General features: G+C 36.2%; 1 protein-coding gene across 1 annotated transcript in view; it reads right to left on the bottom strand.

Annotated features, from left to right (window-relative positions):
* The window catches only part of DDX10 (DEAD (Asp-Glu-Ala-Asp) box polypeptide 10), a gene marked incomplete at both ends in the record, with an annotated part of 33,533 nt that extends 11,683 nt beyond the window's left edge, over nucleotides 1-21,850 (bottom strand). The window contains 9 exons of the mRNA XM_009070917.1: nucleotides 354-455; nucleotides 12,708-12,792; nucleotides 14,237-14,399; nucleotides 15,416-15,542; nucleotides 17,620-17,809; nucleotides 18,925-19,045; nucleotides 19,496-19,654; nucleotides 21,389-21,519; nucleotides 21,790-21,850. Coding sequence (XP_009069165.1) covers nucleotides 354-455; nucleotides 12,708-12,792; nucleotides 14,237-14,399; nucleotides 15,416-15,542; nucleotides 17,620-17,809; nucleotides 18,925-19,045; nucleotides 19,496-19,654; nucleotides 21,389-21,519; nucleotides 21,790-21,850 — 1,139 coding nt within the window. The remainder of the gene's footprint in view (nucleotides 1-353; nucleotides 456-12,707; nucleotides 12,793-14,236; nucleotides 14,400-15,415; nucleotides 15,543-17,619; nucleotides 17,810-18,924; nucleotides 19,046-19,495; nucleotides 19,655-21,388; nucleotides 21,520-21,789) is intronic.
* Nucleotides 21,851-22,571: the final 721 nt, after the last annotated feature.

Genomic DNA, 22,571 nt, shown 5'->3' with positions numbered 1-22,571 from the left:
GGACAAAAGAAATATTTCACTTAAATTACTTACAAGGCTTATCAGACACTTGAAGAAAAAACGTTAATGGCAGGAACCGCTGAGTATAGACAAGACCTCTTTGGGAAATTGTGAATATATAAATTGGCACCTGATAAGAATGATTTGTGCAACTCATCCTGCCTTTGGGAACTGCAATGGAATAGGTAACCTCTCAAGGTCTTTGCCTTCTACAACACTACCAAAACTAACTGATTTCCCTGGTTTGTCCAGCTCCAGGCAATTCAAGCACTTCATCAAAATTGCCACAGACTCATCACACATTATTCTTGCAGAAAGAAGGCTGAATAACAGACAGGCCATTAGTCACTTACTTGATTTCACTGATAGGTACTTTCCTCTGTGCCAGCTGTTCCACCATGCCTTTTTCTTCAGAGGGAAGCAATACTAACAAAGCTTCACCACCTTCTTTGTATCTGATCAGAAGGGGAAAGAAAAAAAGAGACATACAAAAATTACATTTTTTTTTGGTGTTTTCAATAACCAGTGAGAATTTACATTTGCTTCCTTATAAGCAGTCCAAAGAAGAGACAAAAATCCTCATTTAACAAAGGGAAGAGGCAAACCAGTTAAATGACTTGCTAATATCTTCACTTGAGCTGATTTCAAAACTACACCTAGAGCTCTAAACATCTGGGACTGACATGGATTCAGACCAGTAGATCTTTTCTTCCCTAGAATTCAAATATTAGTGGCAACCAAATGGCACTTGATAAAGCTTACAGTACTAGAAGATCAGCTATTTGCATCCACCTTTTACCAACAGACAAGTCTTAACACATAAAAAAAAAAGGAGCTCTTTCATTTAGGGAAACAGTTTCTGTGCAAAATAAAAGACAGAATCAGAGTGATCTCATAAGAATGTATGCAGAATTCGCTCTTCTGTGCACTTAACAGCTATAACAAATGTAATTACTCAAGATACATGGTTGGCAAAGACAAATTCTGCTACTTTATTCTTAAAGCATCTTCTTGTTCACTCTCCTTTTGTGTAAGAAAACGTCAGTTCTTACTTCTGGCAAATTTAGTGACTCAAGGATGTTCATGTATGAAAATATACCTAACAGCATTAGTAAGCAAAGAACAAGTTTAAGTTCTACTGAAGAAGCAGTAATGATGAGCTTGTATGCATTAATTAAGTCTGTATCTACTGTAATACATATATTATGTTTCCTCATTTATGTTTACAAATAGATCTTAAGAGTACAGATTGAAAGAGAATATTGCACAGAGTCCTTCATCACAAAAAAAAACAAAGTCCAACTAAATTTCAGAAATATGCCAAAATTGGTCAGAATTCAACTTACAACCAACTGATGAGAGCAATTTGTGGGACAAAGCAAAACAAGAGTGGGGAGTTACTTAGTGAGTGGTAAGTTTAAACTCCTTCTCTGAGGAGGCCAGAAAATGCAGAAGGATGTTGTCAGGCACACCAAACATGAATCATACCATGAACTGATAAAAATCATTTCAGATGAAATATAGGGAACCCACATATCTCCAAAGATAAACAGTTATCACTTGGCAAAAACTGTTTGAAAACTATAAACACTATCTGTCACAGCATAGTAAGCAATGCAAGTAGCAACAAAATCTGCAGTTAAAACAGTCTGACAGCTTTTATTACAGCTCTCTGCTTTCATTTGACAAATTTGAAAAATCACAACTAAATGCTCTTGGATGCCTGGGACTTTTTTCCGCCTAATGCTGTACATGCTGTGTTTGGAGACAGACTTTTAAAGATTTACAAATCTTAGAAAATGTTTTCATCATGAAATTTTAACCCTTACATTCTTTATTTTGAAATTTTACACGAAAATAAAATTGATACAAGAGGAGAGTCTCTGTCACACACAAACACCATGTAAATTTACTGGTTATACATGGATTGATAAGAGTACTTTAGTACTGCACAAATATATACTGACTTGATTTTAATCCACTTCATTAATAGACCTAAAATGCTCTTAATTCAGAAATATCAGTTTGTAGAATCTTTCTAAAGAAAGAGTTAAAGCAACATATATGTTTGGTTTAAGGCCAATTTATAACCTTCACCAACAGCACAAGTCTCTGCTGAGCAAACATGCCATGAGTGTTTGTAGCCTCTATAAAATAATTAAAGTTGGGAATAACCTGTTTACATAGACCGAGTGCATCTTTCAAGAAAGCTCTATATATTTCAAACCTACCAAATTCCAAATGGTATATCCACAAAGTGGGTGTCTGTCAGGCGCTGCCACTGCTTGAACAAGCAATGAAAACCTGGAAGGCCACTGAACCTTAGGTGACTTTGTATTTTATTGTAAAAATTCATGATCACAGTACCAAGACAGCTAATTATTCATCAAAAGAATGGGAACTCTCAGAGCACTGTTGGAAAGAAGAATGAAAATATTCTCTTTTATGTACCAGAGAGGAAGACAAGAGATAATATTGCTGCCAATACCAGACTCACCAATTTAGAGTACACACAGTTCTGCTCTTCTCTTCAAAGCAGATGATACAAGAGAAAAGGATTACTAGAGCTATGTGAATGATCTGGTATCTGGAAAGAACATCTGTTTAGTCTCTTAACAACCACCATCATTTGTCAAGAAGAGAAAAGTCTTGATCATACTATATAAACACCTACAAAGGATGATTTTTTCAGATGCCTTAAAGTTAGCCAAAGGCATGAAGCGATTTACGTAGTTTTGCTGCTTCTGGCATTTATTGCCCCAGAATGTCTGGCTCAGCATTCTTAAATTGTTTCTTTATTATATCTCTTTTATTCAGTGTGCAACACACCATGAAAGGTCAGTGCCATACAAATCACAGAAGAAATACTCATCAAGGATCAAGAGAATGCAAATATCCTCTCTACAAGCCACAAACCCAAACTCTGGAACGACACAGTACAGGAAATATCATTCTACATTTGTTTTGCTTTTATAGCTTTCCCACAGTATCCTACAGATCACTCTCAAAACAGGATGTAGGATTAGATAAACCTTCATCCTGACCCCTGAAAGGTGTTCTTGTATTACTAGTGCTAAACTCATTAGATGCTGAGCCATCTATTTTTTCAGACCATACCAATCCTAAAGGCATATTCCATAGACAGTTCCCACTGAACAAGCATTGCATCTGGTATCTATAGACAACTATTTCAATGTTTACATTGTCTTGCAAAGCCTTTATACAGACAAAATAGTACTATAGCTAATTAAAGAAACAATCATGTGAAAATAGACAAGAAACAGTAGTTTTCAAACTCACTGTTTGGCACCTACTAAGGAAAAAATAAGCAACCCAAATGTTTGTCAGAGCTACGCCTTCACAAATTCAAAGGGACTCCTGATGCAGTGCAATTCTTTTCCTGACACATTTTGGGAAGAGTCTCCTTTAAATACCAATAGTTTAAATGTATTTGAAGTTAAGGAGGAGTCTTTGCTCATTTTATACTGCAAGTGTGATTTAATTCATTAAAACAGACAGTTTAATATTAACACTGTTCTTCAGAACTGAACATGAAAATGAAAACATTACAGAATTGATAAAGCTGAAAACCAAACCATCTTAAATATCATCTGGGAAGGTTTGTATCTGTTCAGTGTCCCCAGTGAACAGTTAGTTAAAGAAAGCAAAATGCAGCCTATAAATAAAGGAGTTTTGGTTGGGCAGAATATTAACTTATTTCTCTAAAAAGAACAGTAATGTTCAAATAAGAAAATTCTGATGTTAAAGATAACCTCAAAAAGAGAAGCTGCAGTGGAATATTTAAGTTTCCAAAAGTGTTCTCTCTGCGCCTTTCATACTAAAAGCTTCTCTATTGGCAAACCTAGGAAAGCACAAGCTACTAAAAACTAGCATAAACAATAATGAAAAGAACACTTAGATCTTCTGCTCAAAATGTGTTTCCAATACAATGCCCAAAACACAGCGAAAAACAACATCCCTCAGTATCCTACAGGAATTGTTCTCTGCTAAAGCAAACAAAAGAAAATTTCCATAATTATTTTCAGCAGACAGATAAAACCTTTAAACGTTTATAGACAACAAAGCAGCAAAGGATTAACCTCTGCTACTGAAATTCTTCAGCAAGAGGACAACTTCTTCTACAGATGAGAAGACATTAGATGAAGTTCTCCCCATTCTTGCTGACTGCAGTCTTCAAGTTGTCCATCATCCCCAAAACCAAATATCTGCCCTAAAATGCTAATTCACTCCGGTGATTTATTATTCACTATGCATGCACTCCCAGTTCTGCTGAAGAAAAGTAAATTAAACACCTCAAAGTAATCAAACTTTCTTGGACTGTGCAGTAACTGATTATATTACTTATCTTGTCATCTCCTCAAGGTGACCAAGAAACCAGTGCAGGGACTCATCTTTGCTTTGTGATTTTAGCAGTCTCTCAGTATACAAGATACAATTCATTCCAGTTCTATGGAAAATTGCATCTTACTTGCAGAACGCCACTGGGGGAAAAAAATTCACATACTTCTAGTTCATATCTGTCTTTTTTTTTCAAGCATCTATTGGCTTCAATACTTATGAAAAAGGCAAGTAACTTCTCTGCAACTCAATCTTGACTTACAAGCAAGGAAGCTGTGACAAATCGTCATTAGCACTACAAAGCAAAGGGTACAAATGTTATATTTACACTGACTGCAATGAGGAAAAGAAAGATGCCTACAATCAAGGGCAGGTACCAAAGGCAGGGTAAGAAGGAAACATGATAAAATATTTAGGACAATGTGGTACTGGCTAATTAGAAGTAGAGAAAAATTATTCAAATATGGCATTTCCATAGCTAAGAAATGCAAAGATTAGCCAAATAATTTTCATTAAAATTTTTATTTCATACAAAATAAAAATTAAACACTAAAATCAAGAGGATAGTTTATTCACCATGACAGAATCTACCTTAAACTTCTTCTAAAAATCACCTTGAGCCAACATGTGGTATCAAGCATGAAGGACTGGCATGGCACCAACCCAGTGAGGACAGGATGAGAAAAAATTATTTTCTTGCAGGCCAAACAGACAACTATTGCCTAATCTTAAGCCACCCTTGATCAGATCCAGTCAATGGCTACATATACCCCAGCCAATATTATTAAAGCAAACAATATTACCATTAGCACAAAGGCAATAAATGAAAATGTACTTTGGTTACTAATCAATTCCACATTGCCATGCATCTAGAGCTGAGCTTGTTGGAATTATATTTAGCATAATTCTACATCCTTGCCATGACCACTGTTGACATATAGTTCAGTAAAATGCACCACATTTTAACTGTCAGTGACACAGGAGTCGTGGTGATACCAGAATAAAATAGGAGTGGGAACCACCTGATGGATGGTCATCAGGCACCAGTGTTCTGCTGTAAGGCAAACATCCAATGGGAAAAAATGTTATGGAAAGAGAACTGTAAGAAAATCTGCATGGATATGCAGACCTTACAGGAAATGGGTATACAGGTTTGTCTTGAACAGATGTACAACAACATGTTTCCCCCAACATTTGTATTTCAGAAGACATAAGTTGATGCCAAATTTCAAGAGAGTTAAAGGCAGTATTTCTGCTTTGTTTGGCAAGAAAAAATAATCTATTTTAAAAACTGGCAAAGAAGAAAACTGAGATGATGAGGTAATACTAAAATTTGAGGAAGGAGGGTTGCAGATATAAAGATACTTGCGCAACAGTTTCCTGAATTGAAATATTTCCCATTACAGAAAACACAATATAAAGAGGTGATAATGTTTTTGGAGATATTTACCACACACTAATATGCAGAGAAGCTTAAGTATAATATTTTTTTAGACTTCAGAGGTCACACATCTACCACCATACTCAAAAAATAAATGTGTTTTATGGGGTTTTTTAATCTGTTAGTTAAATGTGACTTTACCAAGCTGGGTTGATTAAATATCTAATTTTAACAAAACTGGGCCAGGATAGACAGCATCAATATATGATGCCATCTCATCTGTCAAGACACACAAGGAAGTAAGGAATCACTGCAAAACTTGTGAGTGAGCTTAAAACAAAGCCTTTTCCTAAATAGTCTTATGTTCCAAGCCAACAAGTCACCTTAAGATACTTTAGCATTGCAGAAACTCTCCACAGTAAATCCCTTCAGAAAAAGGAAATCAGGCATCAAGCAAGCCAGACCAGCTTCTCAACTCTCTTGCCCAAGTCAAATCTGCTAGAGGTTTACCAGAAGCAACCAAAGACTGCTCTCCCTAAAAGTGCTGCATTATGATACACACTATGTATTTTCACTCTTCTTCCGATGGACCCTTTGTTCATCATACACGTTTGCCAAACTATTAATACAAAACTATTTAATAGTTACTTCCACTGTGAAGTCAAACTATTTACCATGCAAGGCAATCATTTATTCACTACACACTGTTCATACTCTTCTCAGAACAAATATTCTGGACCACTTGATTTTGCAATAATAATGTTCTTTAAACCTTTGCATACAATTTCAGTCTCCATAAAGAATCCAGAAGAAGAGAATTCCATTATGTGGGTAAACTGACAAGCAAAATACAAAAAGCAGCACAGATTCCTGCTTCTATAGCAGTGAACTCTTAGCTAGTAACCTAAGAATCACGCTTAATATAAAACAGATTCAGAAAGAAGAGTGAATCAAGTTTTATTATTTCTAGAATGCAATTTATATTTAATTTTTAAATTATTTTTGATTCTTTGCTCAAATAACTACAGTAGTGAAGGAAAAAATATTTCATTGATGCAGCTCTTTGTCTGTGTTGCACTCTTTTATGTTAAGGAACAATATAAGACATCTATAAAAATATATCCAAAAGATATCCAAATGGACAGTTTTATTTTGAGCAGATCTATTTCAATCTGATATCCATACAAATAAATCTGTTCACCCACACACTATACTTCAACAAAGAGAAACTAATATCCATACCTACCCCTAAGGCCTTCCACAGGAATACAATCATTCATATTTTGTTTTAAAAGTCAACTATAAAATCTGACTATATAAGTCATTATTTCTAAACATAATTCTTAAACAATCTAACAGTTTTAGGTCTCCTATATTGGGCTCAACTAAAACAAAACTTTCTTTCCAGTTATACTACCTTCCAGGCCTTCTGATGTAATGAAGACTGGTGAAATCTAAGCTTCAAACCAAGAAAACATTATTTTTCCAAGCCCAGGAGCAAGAGTTTCATCTACAGTTTATCATACCTTCTACATTGCCATGTTTCTTTCATAATATGGCAATCCATAATTCTGTTTTTCATAATGACAAATGAGGACAGAAAATAAATGCATATTGGAATTTCTATCCCATCTACATGATCAATGGTCTCTTTTTCTAATAGATGTTTTTCTATAAAACAAAAAAATCTTTAACAAGAGATCTGTGTGCACTGAAACTGTGTTGTACAATCTACAGCAAGTCCTACAAACGCAGTCCAACAAGAGCCACAGGAGACCAGAAAGCGTGTTTGCTATTCACAGCTGAGCAAACAGCCCATGCTCACTACTGGGTCCTCAATTCAGCCAGGGAGAAGAACCCTTTGCCATGGGCTGTGAACAATCTGACGTCCCACAGAGCATTCAAACAACAACATATGAAACGGCTTCATTTTTTTTTGCTTTAGCACTTCTCATGCTTTGTTCACTTCTATTTCTCCATTGCATAGACCTTAGTTCAATATCCTCAAAAATTATCAGTAAATATTGCTAGGAAGTCAGAGATTGCTTCAGAGTTTGTTTTTTATTTTCCTCTTATCAGTTAATACCCTTTTCCTTCTCCTGTCCAGACAGTAACCCATTTATACCTATTGCCAAGCTCCAAGAACCAGCTGGGGTTTATTTGTACCACAAAACCACAATCCCTTTCATTCAGTCATACTGGGTCGCTGTCCTTGTTTGCCAGACTTATGCACAAGTAATAAAGGATGAGAACAGCAGTGCCTCACCAACCTTATCATGCTAGTCTCAGAATAAATTGAATTCAAACAGCCTTGGGAGGTTGTTGGATCCTCCAGCCTAGACTGGAAGCAATCCATTTTCCACAGCAGCTGTGTCCACTCTGCTGAGTTAAAATACACGTGCCTATTTATTTCTTATTACAGCTTACAGTATAGCTTCACATCAGCAGGTTACCTTAGCCACTTAATAGTTCAGTGTACTGGAACATTCATACCATTCCATTACAAAGATAATTCTAATGCATAACACAGTGCCAGTCATTACAACTGCAGCATCACAGGACACTGTCAAGAATGTAGCTAAGATACAGCATTTAATTTTAGAGAATTTAATAGTATGAATTGCAAATTAAATGTGGTGTCAACAATTTCTTGAGACCTCCACTAGCAGCTATTTTTACTTAACTTGAATTAGGATGATGATTTGACTGCAGTATAAGATGAGATGGTCTTAATACTGCATTTATTTTTAAAGAAACAAGAGTAATAGTGTTTCAGTGTGCCTTAAAATGAAATTTTAAAAAAAAAAAAAAAAAATCAAACTATGAGCTATTATCTTGGCTGTCCTGTTTATTCAGGACCCAAGATATATCCCTGGGGTAATTTTCCCAATTAAAAACCAAAATAAAACTAATTAAGCTTCCGCCATTGAAAAAGGTACAATTAAGTCACTCACATTTTTTAATGGTTTATTGCCACATTACTCTACAGGCTTAATAGTCTCACTCTCACACATATAATGTGCAATTACTTAAGGAGAGCCCCAGTGAGCATGTTTCAAAGCATTATACTTGATGACAGAATAAGATCATTCTATGACTTGCCCCTTTCACCTTTCCATAATTTGACAGGGGTGTGTGCTCTCCAGTACTCACAAGGCATCAAAAAACCCCATAGATTTTATAAGTCTTTATTCATACTTCTTTGGCTGTAATCATCATGCCAGCCAGTACAAAGACCGTAGGTAACAGAGCATACTGCTTTGGGAAGATGGACTTTTATGATTCCATTTGTTTTCAGAATATAATTTAGTAAAAGAGAAAGAGCATACACAGAGCTAGACAGAAGTTGCATGTCTGTTTGCACATTTTGTTTAATGACAACAGCAAAATTACTTTCCTAAGTCAGTCTGAGCACCTAAGAAACCTAACCAACTAGCCTGGATTAAATACCATCAGAAGTCTGAGTCAGACCTAAATCTTATATATGGTTCAGGACATAGTACAGATAAGAACTGCAGAGCAAAAAGACTTACTCCATTTAACATTCCACTGTCAGTGTCTTTAAAAAAAAAAAAGACTCCTGACAGAAAAATCACTAAACTCAAGTAACAGTTTTAATAGTCTCCTCTGAAGGAAAGAAAAAAAATTAAAATGAAGGAGAGAGAGGAATGTAACGCTAGGAAAGAAAGAAATTGATTACTGAGACGTGCCAGGATATAGGTACATCCAAGATAGAAGATATTTCTGCATGAAGAAAAAGATAAAATAGACTTTTGTGTCTTTTCAGCAACGCAATCACGACTGAAAGAAAAATATCCCTAAATGTTTTTTTCATGCCATACAACTTAGAAATTTTGTTTGGAAAAACAGTTGGGAAAAAAAGCAAGCATCAATGTGCTTCAAAAATTATTATCTTCTGCTGTCCCCTAGTGGCACTTTAACGTGTTTCACAAAATTGATCAAAGATGTAGGCTTCACAGGTTATAGAATAGAAGGTATCAACAGAAATTAAAAGCCAGAAGAAAATAGTTTTGCAGGCAATTGCTACAAGCAGCTTTTATTTAGAATTTTTGAAACTAAAACCCACAAGAAAACACTGCGACCTAGTATTTTACATCACAGACTTTTCTAGGAGATTGTGTGCCAAAAATATAGTCAAAAACATTTGTAGGATTGCCCATGGTATTATCAGTACTTCAGAAATTCTGTTACTGAACTAGTTAAGATTTCAAATAAACACTTTAAAAGCAGTTGGAAGAAACAGCTTCTAATCACTTCAACTGCAGCATACCTTTCAAGTTTATAAAATAAAAACCCCATCACTCAAGATATGTCAATTCTACTATAAAGTAAAAGCATTATTGGACAACACTCACATTTTTTGATCTTACTTTACCATAAATCAAAAATGCAGGAGTTGCAATTTATGTTCTTCAACAGGATAAAATGCAAGTGAAATGCAACTTAGGGAACACAGTGGTCTCATTCACTTAAAAATAAACCTCATCTTTCATCTTAGATCAAGCTTCACAAAACTGTAAACCAGATGTGGGAATACATCCCTGACTGTTAGTCAAAGGTTTTTCAGCCCCATCTCCAACACAATTTCTCTCCTGACTTCCATATTCACTTTTGAATCACAAAATAATTTGATTTGAAAAGCAAACAATATTTGGCATCCCAGTACTAATTACCATTTAACACAGTCTCTTAATTATCTGAGATATTTAATTTACCTTTCATTCTATGCAATTATACACCTTCATAACCTATGAAAATTTGTAATTGTGTCTAACCTCATTAATGAGGACTACCAAACTGCAGTTCAGTTCATTTTTATCAAGTTTCTAGAAGAAATACAAGCTTCTTATACTAACTGTAGCTATTGACAAGCAAAGCTTCCTACTCAACAGTCAGAGTCCACTGCTAAGTACATTCTCAATTATCCACATCTAAAACTGCAAGAGCATATTTACTTAGTGCATAGTATTTACTTAAAATTACTAGACATCTCCCTTGCTTAATTTTCAAGGATTTATTTCATACTGATAAGATTCCTAAGTATAGCTCTTTCCAGGACTGCTTTCCTTTAAGGACACAGAGAATCTGTGTGTGTTTCTTCAAAATGAATGCCCAGTATAGGTCGAACCTGCCTTGATCTTTGCACCAGATTAAGAAACAGAAAACACCCATGAAGCTTTTCCTACAGAAGGAATTTGCTTTCACTGTCAGCCACCACCCTTCCAGCTCAAACAACTTGTCCAGATGTCCTCCCAGCCTCCTTAAGGTCTGGCTACAGAAAAAAGTCACGTTAAAGGAAATATAAACTACAGCTCAGTGAGGCATCCAGCACAACCCATGGCCCATGAAACAGACCCTCTGCTCCAATTTTCTGTCTAAATCTGTCCCTCAAGCAACCACAGAAGGTTATACTTAAAGACCACTGAAGACATACCCTTAAGGTTGCCAGGCTAACATCCTCCAGTGATATTTGAATAAAAGCATTATGAAAATAGGGAGTTATTTGTCTTTGTAGTTCTTTAGAGCTGTTCCCCCGCGCTAAACATACTTAAAATTGCTCTTCTCAGCTCCTAATGAGAACTGGGAAAAGGCCTGAGGATTGCGGCTCCAAGGAGGTGCTTTAACTCGGTGACAGAGCTTGGGAAGAGCTCAACAAGTCTCCAAGAAACTGCCAATTAAACAGTGTCAAACACATTGTTTTCCTTCCATTATGATGGTATGCCACAAAGACAAGACTACAAGCCTTCTGTGGAACACACACAGGATTTTAAAAAAAAAAATAAGAGAATTCCAACACAGAATTCTAACTAAGCCTATACACTTTTCTTTCAATTGGTATGCATAAGATTACAGCTAAATTTTAATTTAGCAAAATAGCTACATGTTTTATCTAATTATACGTAACATTCACTGATTTTGTTCATAGACATGTTTTTCTCAAAAGCATTTAAAAAATTATCATTCCCTTCTACTGATCTACAGGTAGATCAGACAACAGAGAGCACAGGACAGAATGAGGCAATGAAAACACGGCTTGAAGTTCCACATTCAGATAGAGGGCTGAAGTACACTTTCATGGTACAGCCATCAGAATTTAATACCATCTGATCCAAGAACACAGATCTCAAATTCCTATAGTGTTGGAACTCCTATTCTAATCAACTGCTCTATCATTAGGTTTGACAACCACCTATACTGCAAACCCTACTACAAACAAATCAAATTACAGACCAGATATAATGTCAGGTCTTGCATTTCAGCCTTTGGATAATTGCATTAAGTTTTTCATCTACTGAATTACATGCAGTAACAGCTCCTGTTTCTCTTAAAAATCTACTTCACAGATCAAGGACCTGGTTTCCTGGGTCACTACTATCAAAAAGGCTTAGCCACAAATATTTTAACTAAATCTATGCTTAAGAATATAATTTTACAAAATACTTAGAAAATTAAAAATCTAACCTGTAATTAACATTATTTGATTGCTTCCTCCCCAAATTAAAATAAGAAGGAAATATTTCCATTCTTTTGAAGAGTCTTCAATGACACAAATAAATTAGATCCAGAGTCTAAAATCTTATCTATCTATAAATGTCAGTTGCAAAACAAGCTTTTCCACCCACAAACATGCTCAACTCAGCCTTTGAGGTAATCCTGCCAAGTGCAAAAGGTTTTTCTGTTTCCTCACTATTAATCTTCTCTGATCAGATTAAACAACCAGGGATATTTTTCTGTCTGCTGTAGTAAGTCTCTGAAGCTCACTAAGAAATGATTAAGTTTAATCATTACTCTTAAGTAATCAAAAGGGTCTTTTAGTGCTAATAGCCTTTTTCCTTCTTTCCAATGTATATCTTGATTTTTTTTGAAGTGAGTCTTTAGCCAATTATCTGTCCCTACAGTGATCTAACTTTAAACATTAGAATACTAATGAAAAGTGAAAACAGACCTGGCTGTTCTTCCCACTCTGTGGATGTATGTGTTTGCATCTTCTGGACAATCAAACTGAATGACCCAGTTCACTGCTGGAAAATCTGTGTAACAAAAAAATACATCAATATTTAAGCTCACTGTACTCAAAATTCTCCTATTCACGAGCAATATATCATTTTGGAGCATTAATTCCTGCTAGAACCATCACTTAGACCCATCTGCAGACACTGGGCACTACTTCTGAAATAAAAATAATTGCATGTATTAGCATACATAAACAATCATTCTCTTCATCAAAGAAAGTTTAAATGAATTGTGTCTTCATTTCCTAAATTATGACGGTGCAATGAATGGAGCATAACTTTGCACTTTGACAAGAATAGACATGCTTTGTGCCCACAGATGCTAAAACACCACTATGTATAAGAATTAAATAACAATATCTGACCCACTTTTCACCCACACCATTAATATCCTACACCACTGGGCTTTGAAGTTAGCTGTGGTGAGACAGCACTCCTCAGCTGCTCACATACAGAAATACCATAGTCCCACTCAAAGATGGGAGGGAATGACTGAACTTGACAAAGAAGTCAACATTAAGTGAGAATGATATTATTAATAAGCATTTTCTCCCTGCTGCACTTCACCCAGCAGCAGCATGCTTCACACTGGAGTAAATTTGTGTTACTTCCTGACCAACTCTGCAGCTAATTCCACAATTATACCCACACTGTAAACCCAACCAACCACACCCAATGACATCCTCACTAGTGAGATTTCAGCAGTATAGAAGGTATGGTAAACAATTTTCATTTCTGCCTTCAGTTTTTAGAGCACTTTGCTTCATTTTTAGAGTAATGATAAAACCTCACACTTTGGACAACAGACTTTGCTATCTGAAATAGTGAATGGACTCCTGAAAAGTCTTGTGTCCTACCTAAATCCCTCCCAGTACTAGGGAAAGGGAAAAAAAACAAAAGGAAAAGAAGTCCAAATAAGTAATTCATAACTCAGCAGGTAATGACCAGAGGAAAGAAGCTCTTGGCCCAAAATAGGTCCTATAAATTCTTGCTTTTATCTTAATTTATTTTTCTGTCTCCTTAACAACACAGTCCTATAATGCCATTCACACTTCAGACACTAAAATTTCTTTGAGATTTCATTTCCACCTGCTGGCAGGTTATTAATTTTTCATATCCTTTGGAACAACCCACAGGATACGGGCACATCAGAAATACTTAAAACTACTGAAATCTTGCCTTGCAGGATGTAGTAACCAAATACATCACTACTTCCATACAATGTTAGCTCTTTGGGGACAAAACAAAAAAAAATAAGCACAAATGAAATGAGTCTATTCAGCAAAGAAACAGCAGAACTCTAAGAAGCATCTCTCTTTTGAGATACCCTGATGAGGTCCTAAGCAAACTACAGCCTCATTTTTCACAAATCAGGTTAGTCTTCAGAGTATAAACTCTGATAATGCCTCAAAAGGGTTAGGCCATCACTTTGTGATTAGCCATTGCTTCTGTAGGTACTTACCCAGGCCACGAGCCGCAATATCTGTAGCAAAAAGTACTGCTGCCTTTTTCCGAACAAAACAAGTGTAGACCTCCATTCTCTTCATCTGCTGCTGCTTGCCATGGAGTGCCAGTACAGGAAGACCAGGCTGAAGCTTACAGAACACTCTGAATAGATACTGGACCTAGCCAACAAATCAGGGAAGGAAAAAAAATTACCATGCAATGTTAAACTTGTTAAGATCATATACAGTATACAGCAACTGACTTGAAATTATATAAACTTTTCTCCACATCAGAGGCAAGAGATGCTATTTTGAGAGTTTGTCACACACACCCAGGTAGTAAGAGAGGAAACCAACTGTGGCAAAAGACTGGCATACCTTTTGATGGCATTTCTGAAAAGAAATCAGAGTAGGTAACATTAAGAATGACTTGGGACATAACTAGTTATGCTGTATGCAAGGGACTGAAGTATCAAGTCCAGAAGCACTGCTTTTAGACAATACTGGAGGGATGTTGTATTTTATACTTGCAACCCAAAGCAATCTATAGCCCATAACCTCCCTGTACTCACCAGTCAACGGCAAAACAACAAAAATATTGTAACCTCTTGCACAAGTGAAAGAATTGCAATGAAGATTTACTTGTATGTTGTAAATACTTGATACATGCATTAGTTACAGGTATAAATACCTGTGCCACAAAAATACATACAAATAACTTCAACAGAATGTTCCCAGGAGATTTATACAAGCAGATATTTGAAGGATTACTTTATATACAAGTAAAACCTTTCCCTGTACTATTTCGCAATCATAATTTCTTTAATAGGCAGACTTACAAACTGGTAAAGAAAGCAGGTGCAGCTATTAAACCACTGTGTAAGTTAACTATGAAATGTGTCATGAGACAAGACTGCAATATTTGACCCTAGCATGCATTCTTAAGAGCAAAGCACAAAAATAGTTAAGTACACTGAGTTCTCCAGAACCTTCTTGCATTGAGCCTGGGCCACTGAACTTCCCAGAAGTCAGGCCCTGCATGACACACCTACAGGGGTTGGTGATGTTTTGTTCCTCCAATTCCCTGTTGCAAACTAGTCCAGAATCTCACCTCTGGTGACCCTGAAATCTACATTAATAGCTTCATTTTCTTAGTATTAACATGCTATGGGGGAAAGCAAGGGGGAAAGCCATACCTCTTTACAGCTTGCAAAAAACACAATGCTCTTCTTTTTCAAGTGAGTTCTCAAGAAAGAGTATAACATGTTTACTTTCTGCTGAAGCTCACAGACAACATAGTTCTGGTCCAAAGTTGCTGGAGTGCTAAAAAAAAAAAAAAAAAAATACACAAACCAAAACCACACATTTAGATACAGAGATGTTTGACCTTTCTTTTACATAAAGAGTGTCTTATAGATCTCCTCAGAAAAAGAAGAAAAAAGGAGTTGGGCTGGAAAGTTCTCTCACTTTGAGGAACAAGTCTTTGCACAGCTCCACTTGAAAGCTACTCTTGAAAGATAGACCAATTTCCTTACTAAAAGCCAGTGGGGAGGGACAGATGACTTCTGACATTACTTCTAAATTCATTTACCATTACCAAAGCAAAATATTTCCATGTCTAAGCAGCAACACTCACATTGCCTTGACTTAAAATGCAATTTTGTCTATTAGTCCTATTAAAACATCATTTGTGCTTAAGGCAATGTCAAAGCAGAGTCTAATCATGCACAAAAAGAGAGCATTGATGTACTTCTACTGATTACACTGACATGCAAAGTGACTTTCTAAAGCTCTGAACTGTCATCTTAACTCACATTTTTGTTGTGAATAAAACAAAAAAAAATTTTTTGGAATATTTGCCCTTGAAACACATCTAAATGCTCATCTCTTACAGTCCCTCTGCTTCACTCTAAACAGACCACGGGTATTCAAAACTACTTTTCAAAAGGTAGTCACTTGGGAAGATCAAATTACAAGAAATTCCTCCAGTTTTTATTCTGCTATTCAATTTGAATTATGTCACAGCACCTTTTGCTTTTGCAGTCATTCAGAAGAAACTGCTTTCATAAGGCAATAACCTCTTACTACTAAGGCAGTAAATTCTAAAACAAATTAATACTTTCCTTTTTTCCTGAGTCAGTTTGTTATCGAATCGCATTCTCCCAAATATTTTAAAAAATTAAACATACTTTCAAACAGACTTCACAAAATATGTGAGATCTGTGAAACAGATGGACAGTTTGTCCTCAAAATAAAGACTACATAGTAGGCATCATCTTCTGCTAAGAGGATATTAACCACACATCTTTTTCTGGAGATCATGCTTATTTAAGGTGCCTTTGATAGTACTACTGATTAAAAAAATATGTGCAGTACAATACACAGATTAAAAAATCAAATAGTTAAAACTGCCTCAAGATTCAACCTGTTTCTGCTGTGCATTTTGCTGATGATTTCTTGTTTGCTCTTGGCAAACTCATTTTTATCACTATGCTTCACCTTTTCTCCAGCACCTCAAATACAGAAATATATGCATATTCCATAGAAGAGCAGAAAAAGAATCATACATGTTCAGAAGCAATTTGACATTCAGATGACCAAGCCCACAGAAATGCAAAATATTAAATGAATGTTCTTCATTTGGATTTCCAAAGAAAATAATGTGCCAAAATGCAACATGTACATTTTTTTCATTTGGTGATAAATTTAATTTTTTTAAGCATGGCAGACCACATACTTTGCTTCCAGCAAGGGCCTCACATTCTGCTCCAAACTGTATGATATGCCAAATTTATTTCATGCACACAGGGCTAGAGATATAAAGCACACCATATCAGGAAGCCACAACAATTACTACACATGGACTAACACCACATGCTTTCCTTTGGGCACCTCATACTGAATAAACAAGGCTGTCATTCTGCATTTCCCCAACAGGGCAGCATTTCCTTGGAAAGCCAGATTTATAAATGGCACACAAACTATTTGTGCAACACACATGGGGGTTCTGCACAGTGTGTGCACACACAGGAGGCAAGGAAGCCAAACAACAAAAAACAGGAGCAGTTCAGGAATGCTGATGGACCCAGGACACTACTCCATTCATGGTATATAATCCACTCTGGGGCTTCCTCCTGAGGGAAAAAAATTTCCAGCCTGAGAAGCTGCCTGAGGAGACAGACAAGCACAGGTTCAGCATCCCTATGATTCATTCTGAACAAATCCCCTGTTATCTGGAAATTCCTTGCTTTCAGGAAGGCATGTAGCTGGATCAGACATTGTAGGAAGGAGGAGGATACAGAAAGCAACTTCTAATTTCAGGAACTGACAGTCAGAGAAGCAGTTCAGTAGGATTACTATCTGTTTAACCCACCAGAAAAACAAAAATATCCCAACATACCTGAATTTGGCTTTCTCATGAACCCAAACATATTCCGGGTCTTTCAGGCTCAGCCGTGCAAGATCCTTCACCGATTTTGTTTGTGTTGCAGAAAATAGCAAGGTCTGGCGCTTCTTAGGCAGATTTTCTATTATTGCATTCATTGTATCAGCAAACCCCATGTCTAGAATTCTATCAGCTTCATCGAGAACTGGAATGAGGGATACATTTGAGAAAATCTGGGTTTAGATTTAATTATTTTTACAAACCATATATTAAATCTGTATAGTACAAAATTCCATCCGTACTTAAACTGCAGAGACTAACTTAATTACTGCATATGGCAGAATTCTCTTTAGATATTCATGTACTTCATAAAATAATGTTTTTTACAAACCTGCAATAGAAACCATAGCATTTCCCATAATCTATGCACTATGGGCCTTATTTTCACATGCTGAAACAAAAAGATGATCGTTTCAAGTAAACATTTGTCAATTTGCAAACAAACATTCTGTCCTATTACAGAAACAAGAGCACAGAATGCAAAACAGTGCAGTACAATTCATGACAAACAAAACAGACTCTCCTGTACCTAAGCTGAATTTACTGCCGAAACACAGGATATAAACCCAGCAGCACAGAGACAAAGCTTTAAGAAAAGAGTCTATGCTAATGCAATTCTTGTCTAACTGCCATGAATTGTTCTAAGTGTAGCAAGCATAATTTCACATTTTATCAGCTTCATTAGCTTCTTAATTGCTTCTAAGTTCCTCAAGCTATGCTAAAGATTATGCAGTTGTTAGTGTCAGGCAAACCTTTTCATTACACTGAAATTTTTGTTCAGGTTGGAAGGATGAAAATAAACAGTGCTAACAATGCTAACAAAACAACAAAAGGAGCAGAAATCTGTCTTCAAATACAAATTAAAATGATTTCTTGAACAGCTCCAAAATACACACACTGCAATGGATGCTCCATATAGTTAGCTAATTATTGACTCAGGAAAAACATGAGCCACAGCCAGAAAGGAAAGGCCAGCATTAGCCAAGAGAGATCTAAAAGATCATATGGGACACTACATTTGGGTTCGGGTTCCTTACCCACTCACCTATTTGTTCTTATCATCCTAAGGAAGGCATGCTCAGCAACTGCTTCAGGGGAACTAAATACGAGAAAGGGGTTTTGCTGTCTTCTAATTTAATTTGGACATGTGTGAGCTTAAATGCCAGGACAAGTACAAACTTTTTACCCAAGAAGCGTTCCACACAATTATGAACTGTTACAAAATATTCCTGAGTACTTTCAAGTAGCTAAAAAACTTACTCAACATTTGCAGATCAGATGCATAGAAATATGAAGTTTCATCCATGTGTTGTAGAAGTCGTCCCGGAGTACAAATTAGCATATTTATGTGGTGGATTCTTTCAGACTCTTCTTTCAGATCCTGAAAAGGAGTTAAACCAGCTTAGTTCTAGTTGTACACACTACAGGCCCAGTAACAGGGATGGTCAGGTCAGCTTAACCTATTGATAGCTTTTAGAAAGAAGAGTCAATGAGCAGTCTTTTCTCTTCCCACAGGTAGGTCCCCATTTCTTCAGTATGCTCAGACTTGTGGCTTGAGCAAAAAGTATTCCAGAATTATCTAAATTAACAGGATAGTCATGGAAGGCTTGGCAGGAAGGTCCATCCAGTCATGGAACCTGGAAAGACTGTAAATACGCAAAAGCTTCAAAAGACACAGAGCACATAGACAGGAAAATAAGTGGGTAGCTGATAAGCTGCCCTTAACAACTCTCTTTCCTGACTTTTCAACCTCAGGATTTCCTTTCAAAACTAGCACTTAATATAGCACTCAATTACGCTTCCATACTGCAAACTCCAAGAAAGGACTCACCTTTCCCCCAATGATAAGACCAGCTGAGAACTCATGATTCTTTCCCACTTTACGCAGCACCTTGAAGGTTTGATATGCTAGTTCTCGGGTAGGTGATATTATCAAAACTCCCAGTCCATCAGCTGAAGTCCACTGCTGGCGATACAGGAGTTCCAAGGCCTGAAAACAATTATCATATTCCCATTACAAAAATCTCCAGAGGAAAACGTGTAACAACAAATTTGTAACAGAAAGCATCATTTAAAAAAAAAAGCCACATAAATTAAAATAATGACATGAAGCAACATCAGTGCACATTTCCTACAGTCTGATTATATATAAGTTCTAACTAATGGCAATGATTCTTGCTGAAAAGTTCTCCAATACCAACGTAAGACAGACAGTAATAGGTGGTAAATAGTAAACCCTTTACTGCACAATTAATCCTACACTGCTAAATTCTGGAAATGAAGTCTTAATCATTTATATGATAATATAAATCAGTATAGAAATACATGAGAAATTTCCTTGCTCATAAGGTTTTGTGGGAACAAGAAACAGAATGAGCAACTAGAAAACCATTAATTATTGAAGCTTTAATTCCGGCTATAGACTTAAAGCACTACTATCCACATGTCATATACAAGGCATTCCAACTAAAGTCACCATACAGCTCAGAGCAGGATTATTCCTCCTCTTATGAATTCACACTGCAGAAACATTGTCTTAGTCAGCTAATCCTAACACAAAGACATTACAGGTATGAATATCCAAAGCATTCAGAAATACTGAGAGCTGTTAAGCATCCTTGTACAATTAATGTTTTTCCACTCTATCTCTTCAGCTCCTCTCTTAGCCTTCTGCTCTAAAACTGTTTTAAAATAAGGTTTGTAAAGCTAAGTACTTTTACTCTTAGATTAACTAACTGAGCAACCTTTTTTTTCCTCAAATTCACACAACTCTCTTTTGAAGCCACCTACTTTTTCTTACTTTTTACTAATAAAAAATTTTTACAAATCCCAGCATATAGCATAAATCTTCTCAGCTGGAGAAGGTACCTAAAACATCTACTACTGTTCCCATAGTTACTGACAAAATAGCCTCCAAAGAAATTTCTGATTACAAAAATGCAAGTAATGTTTAAAACATAGTAACTCCATAATCAAAACACTTATTTTTCCCCTTTATCTAATCATAACATACTGGGGTTTGTATCCCTTTTTATGTGCACTTTAAGCACATGTCTCAGTTATGCTTTCAAACCAATGAAATGCAGATTATGTTTTGAGCAAAACTGTCAAACACATACATCCATGACGCGTTTTCATCCCATTTTTCCGCTTGCACTTGGAAGTTATTTCTAAGGAGTTCACAAAAGACAACAAGGAAATGAAGTCCACAATCACTAAGGCTAGGTTTGCTATAAAGATTCAAATTCTAACATTTAAAGGAGTGAAAATCACACATCTAAAAAAAAGGTGAATGGTGAATTTTCTTCAGTTTCTATTTCATACACTTAGGTTTCAAATTTTAAAAGAACTGGACAACTAGAGTTGCACCAGGGAAACAGATTCCTGAGAGAAAACCAAAGCACTTCCTAAATCTCACAGTGTCTGCTAGTGTAAGGATCAAAATGAAACTTCCAGGTCTCAGAACATTCCTAGTGCAGAAACACATTTCTTTCGCTAGTGTAAGGATCAAAATGAAACTTCTAGGTCTCAGAACATTGCTAGTGCAGAAACACATTTCTTTGAGAACCTCAAGCAACTTTACTAAATTAATATCTTGGCTTTATTAGAACACATCAGCTGAATTATAACTTTTCTCTCAGGATTTACTACCCTAAGCTGTTTGACATCAATACTTCAAGGATAACTTGGTTTGAGTATAAATGGAAGGATGCAAGTTACTTACTGGGACAATAAAAGCCAAGGTTTTGCCCGATCCAGTCTTTGCAGCTCCAAGTACATCTTTACCTTGTAAAGCCAAACCAATGGTTTGCCTCTGTATCTCTGTTACCAGACGATATTGAGCTTCCTGCAATCCTAGTATTTGCAGTGTGGGAAGAGAAGAGTGTGGGAGGGGAAGAAGAACAAAAAACAGAAAGAAAGAAAGAAAAAAATATTTATTTATTTTTGTCTGGCCCAGGACCTCAGTCCTCTGTTTAGGAAATGCTGCAGATGGAAATATTTATCTAAAACTTCATTTAAAGAGAAAAAACAAACAATTAAAAAAAACCCCAAACATTCAGATGCAGGTAAATAATACATTCGTTTTTACTTTTAAAATCTTGCAAATAAAACTTCCATACTCACCTTTAAGCGTTTTCCTTGACAATGGAAAATCTGAAAATCTCTGGATTTCACATGCATTTATCTGAAACAAAATAATTTTAATCAGTGTTTACAATCTACCCATACCAGAAAAAGTAAATAGCATTCTTTAAGTTGATGTAGTAGTTCAGGATGATCTGAGACAAGTTAGCTAGTCAGTTAATCTATACTACTTTGACCTAAGCCAAACCACTGTTCTACTACAAACTGTTTAGTAAGTAATAAGATACACTTTAAAAATGTGAGCTAATAGCACAAGTTACAGCTCAGATCATCATGAAATCACAGAGCAATTTAGACTGAAAAGGATCTCAGGAGGTCTCTAGTCCAGCCTCTTGCTCACAGTGGTTCAGCTCTGAGCTGATTACTCTATCTATAAAGCCTGAGCTGAAGAGCAAGGTAGACTACACAGCTTTCAATGCATACTGACTAGCATCCATGAACTGAGAATTCCAAATGCCAAACTCTGAGATTACACAACTCCTGCATTTCTAATAGGCATCATTTATCTCTAACAGACTGCTGAACAGAAACCTCCCAGTACATGGACCAAGCAACATGGACTTCACCCCTTCTTGACATCTTGGGGTAACAATTCTGGAGAAGCCTCAGATGAAGACCTACAGAGCTGTCGTATCAGGCTTAACATCCACTCAAACTACCAAGCTTTCTACAAGCTCTGCCTATCATAGAAAACTCTGGGGTTATAGCGGTTTAAAGCATCTAAATCACAACACTACTCTTTTCAGCCTAGTTCTCTCTAG

This window comes from Acanthisitta chloris, unplaced genomic scaffold (assembly GCF_000695815.1).
Source record: "Acanthisitta chloris isolate BGI_N310 unplaced genomic scaffold, ASM69581v1 scaffold10783, whole genome shotgun sequence".
In the NCBI taxonomy this organism is placed as follows: domain Eukaryota; kingdom Metazoa; phylum Chordata; class Aves; order Passeriformes; family Acanthisittidae; genus Acanthisitta; species Acanthisitta chloris.
This window is presented reverse-complemented; position numbering and strand designations above follow the sequence as displayed.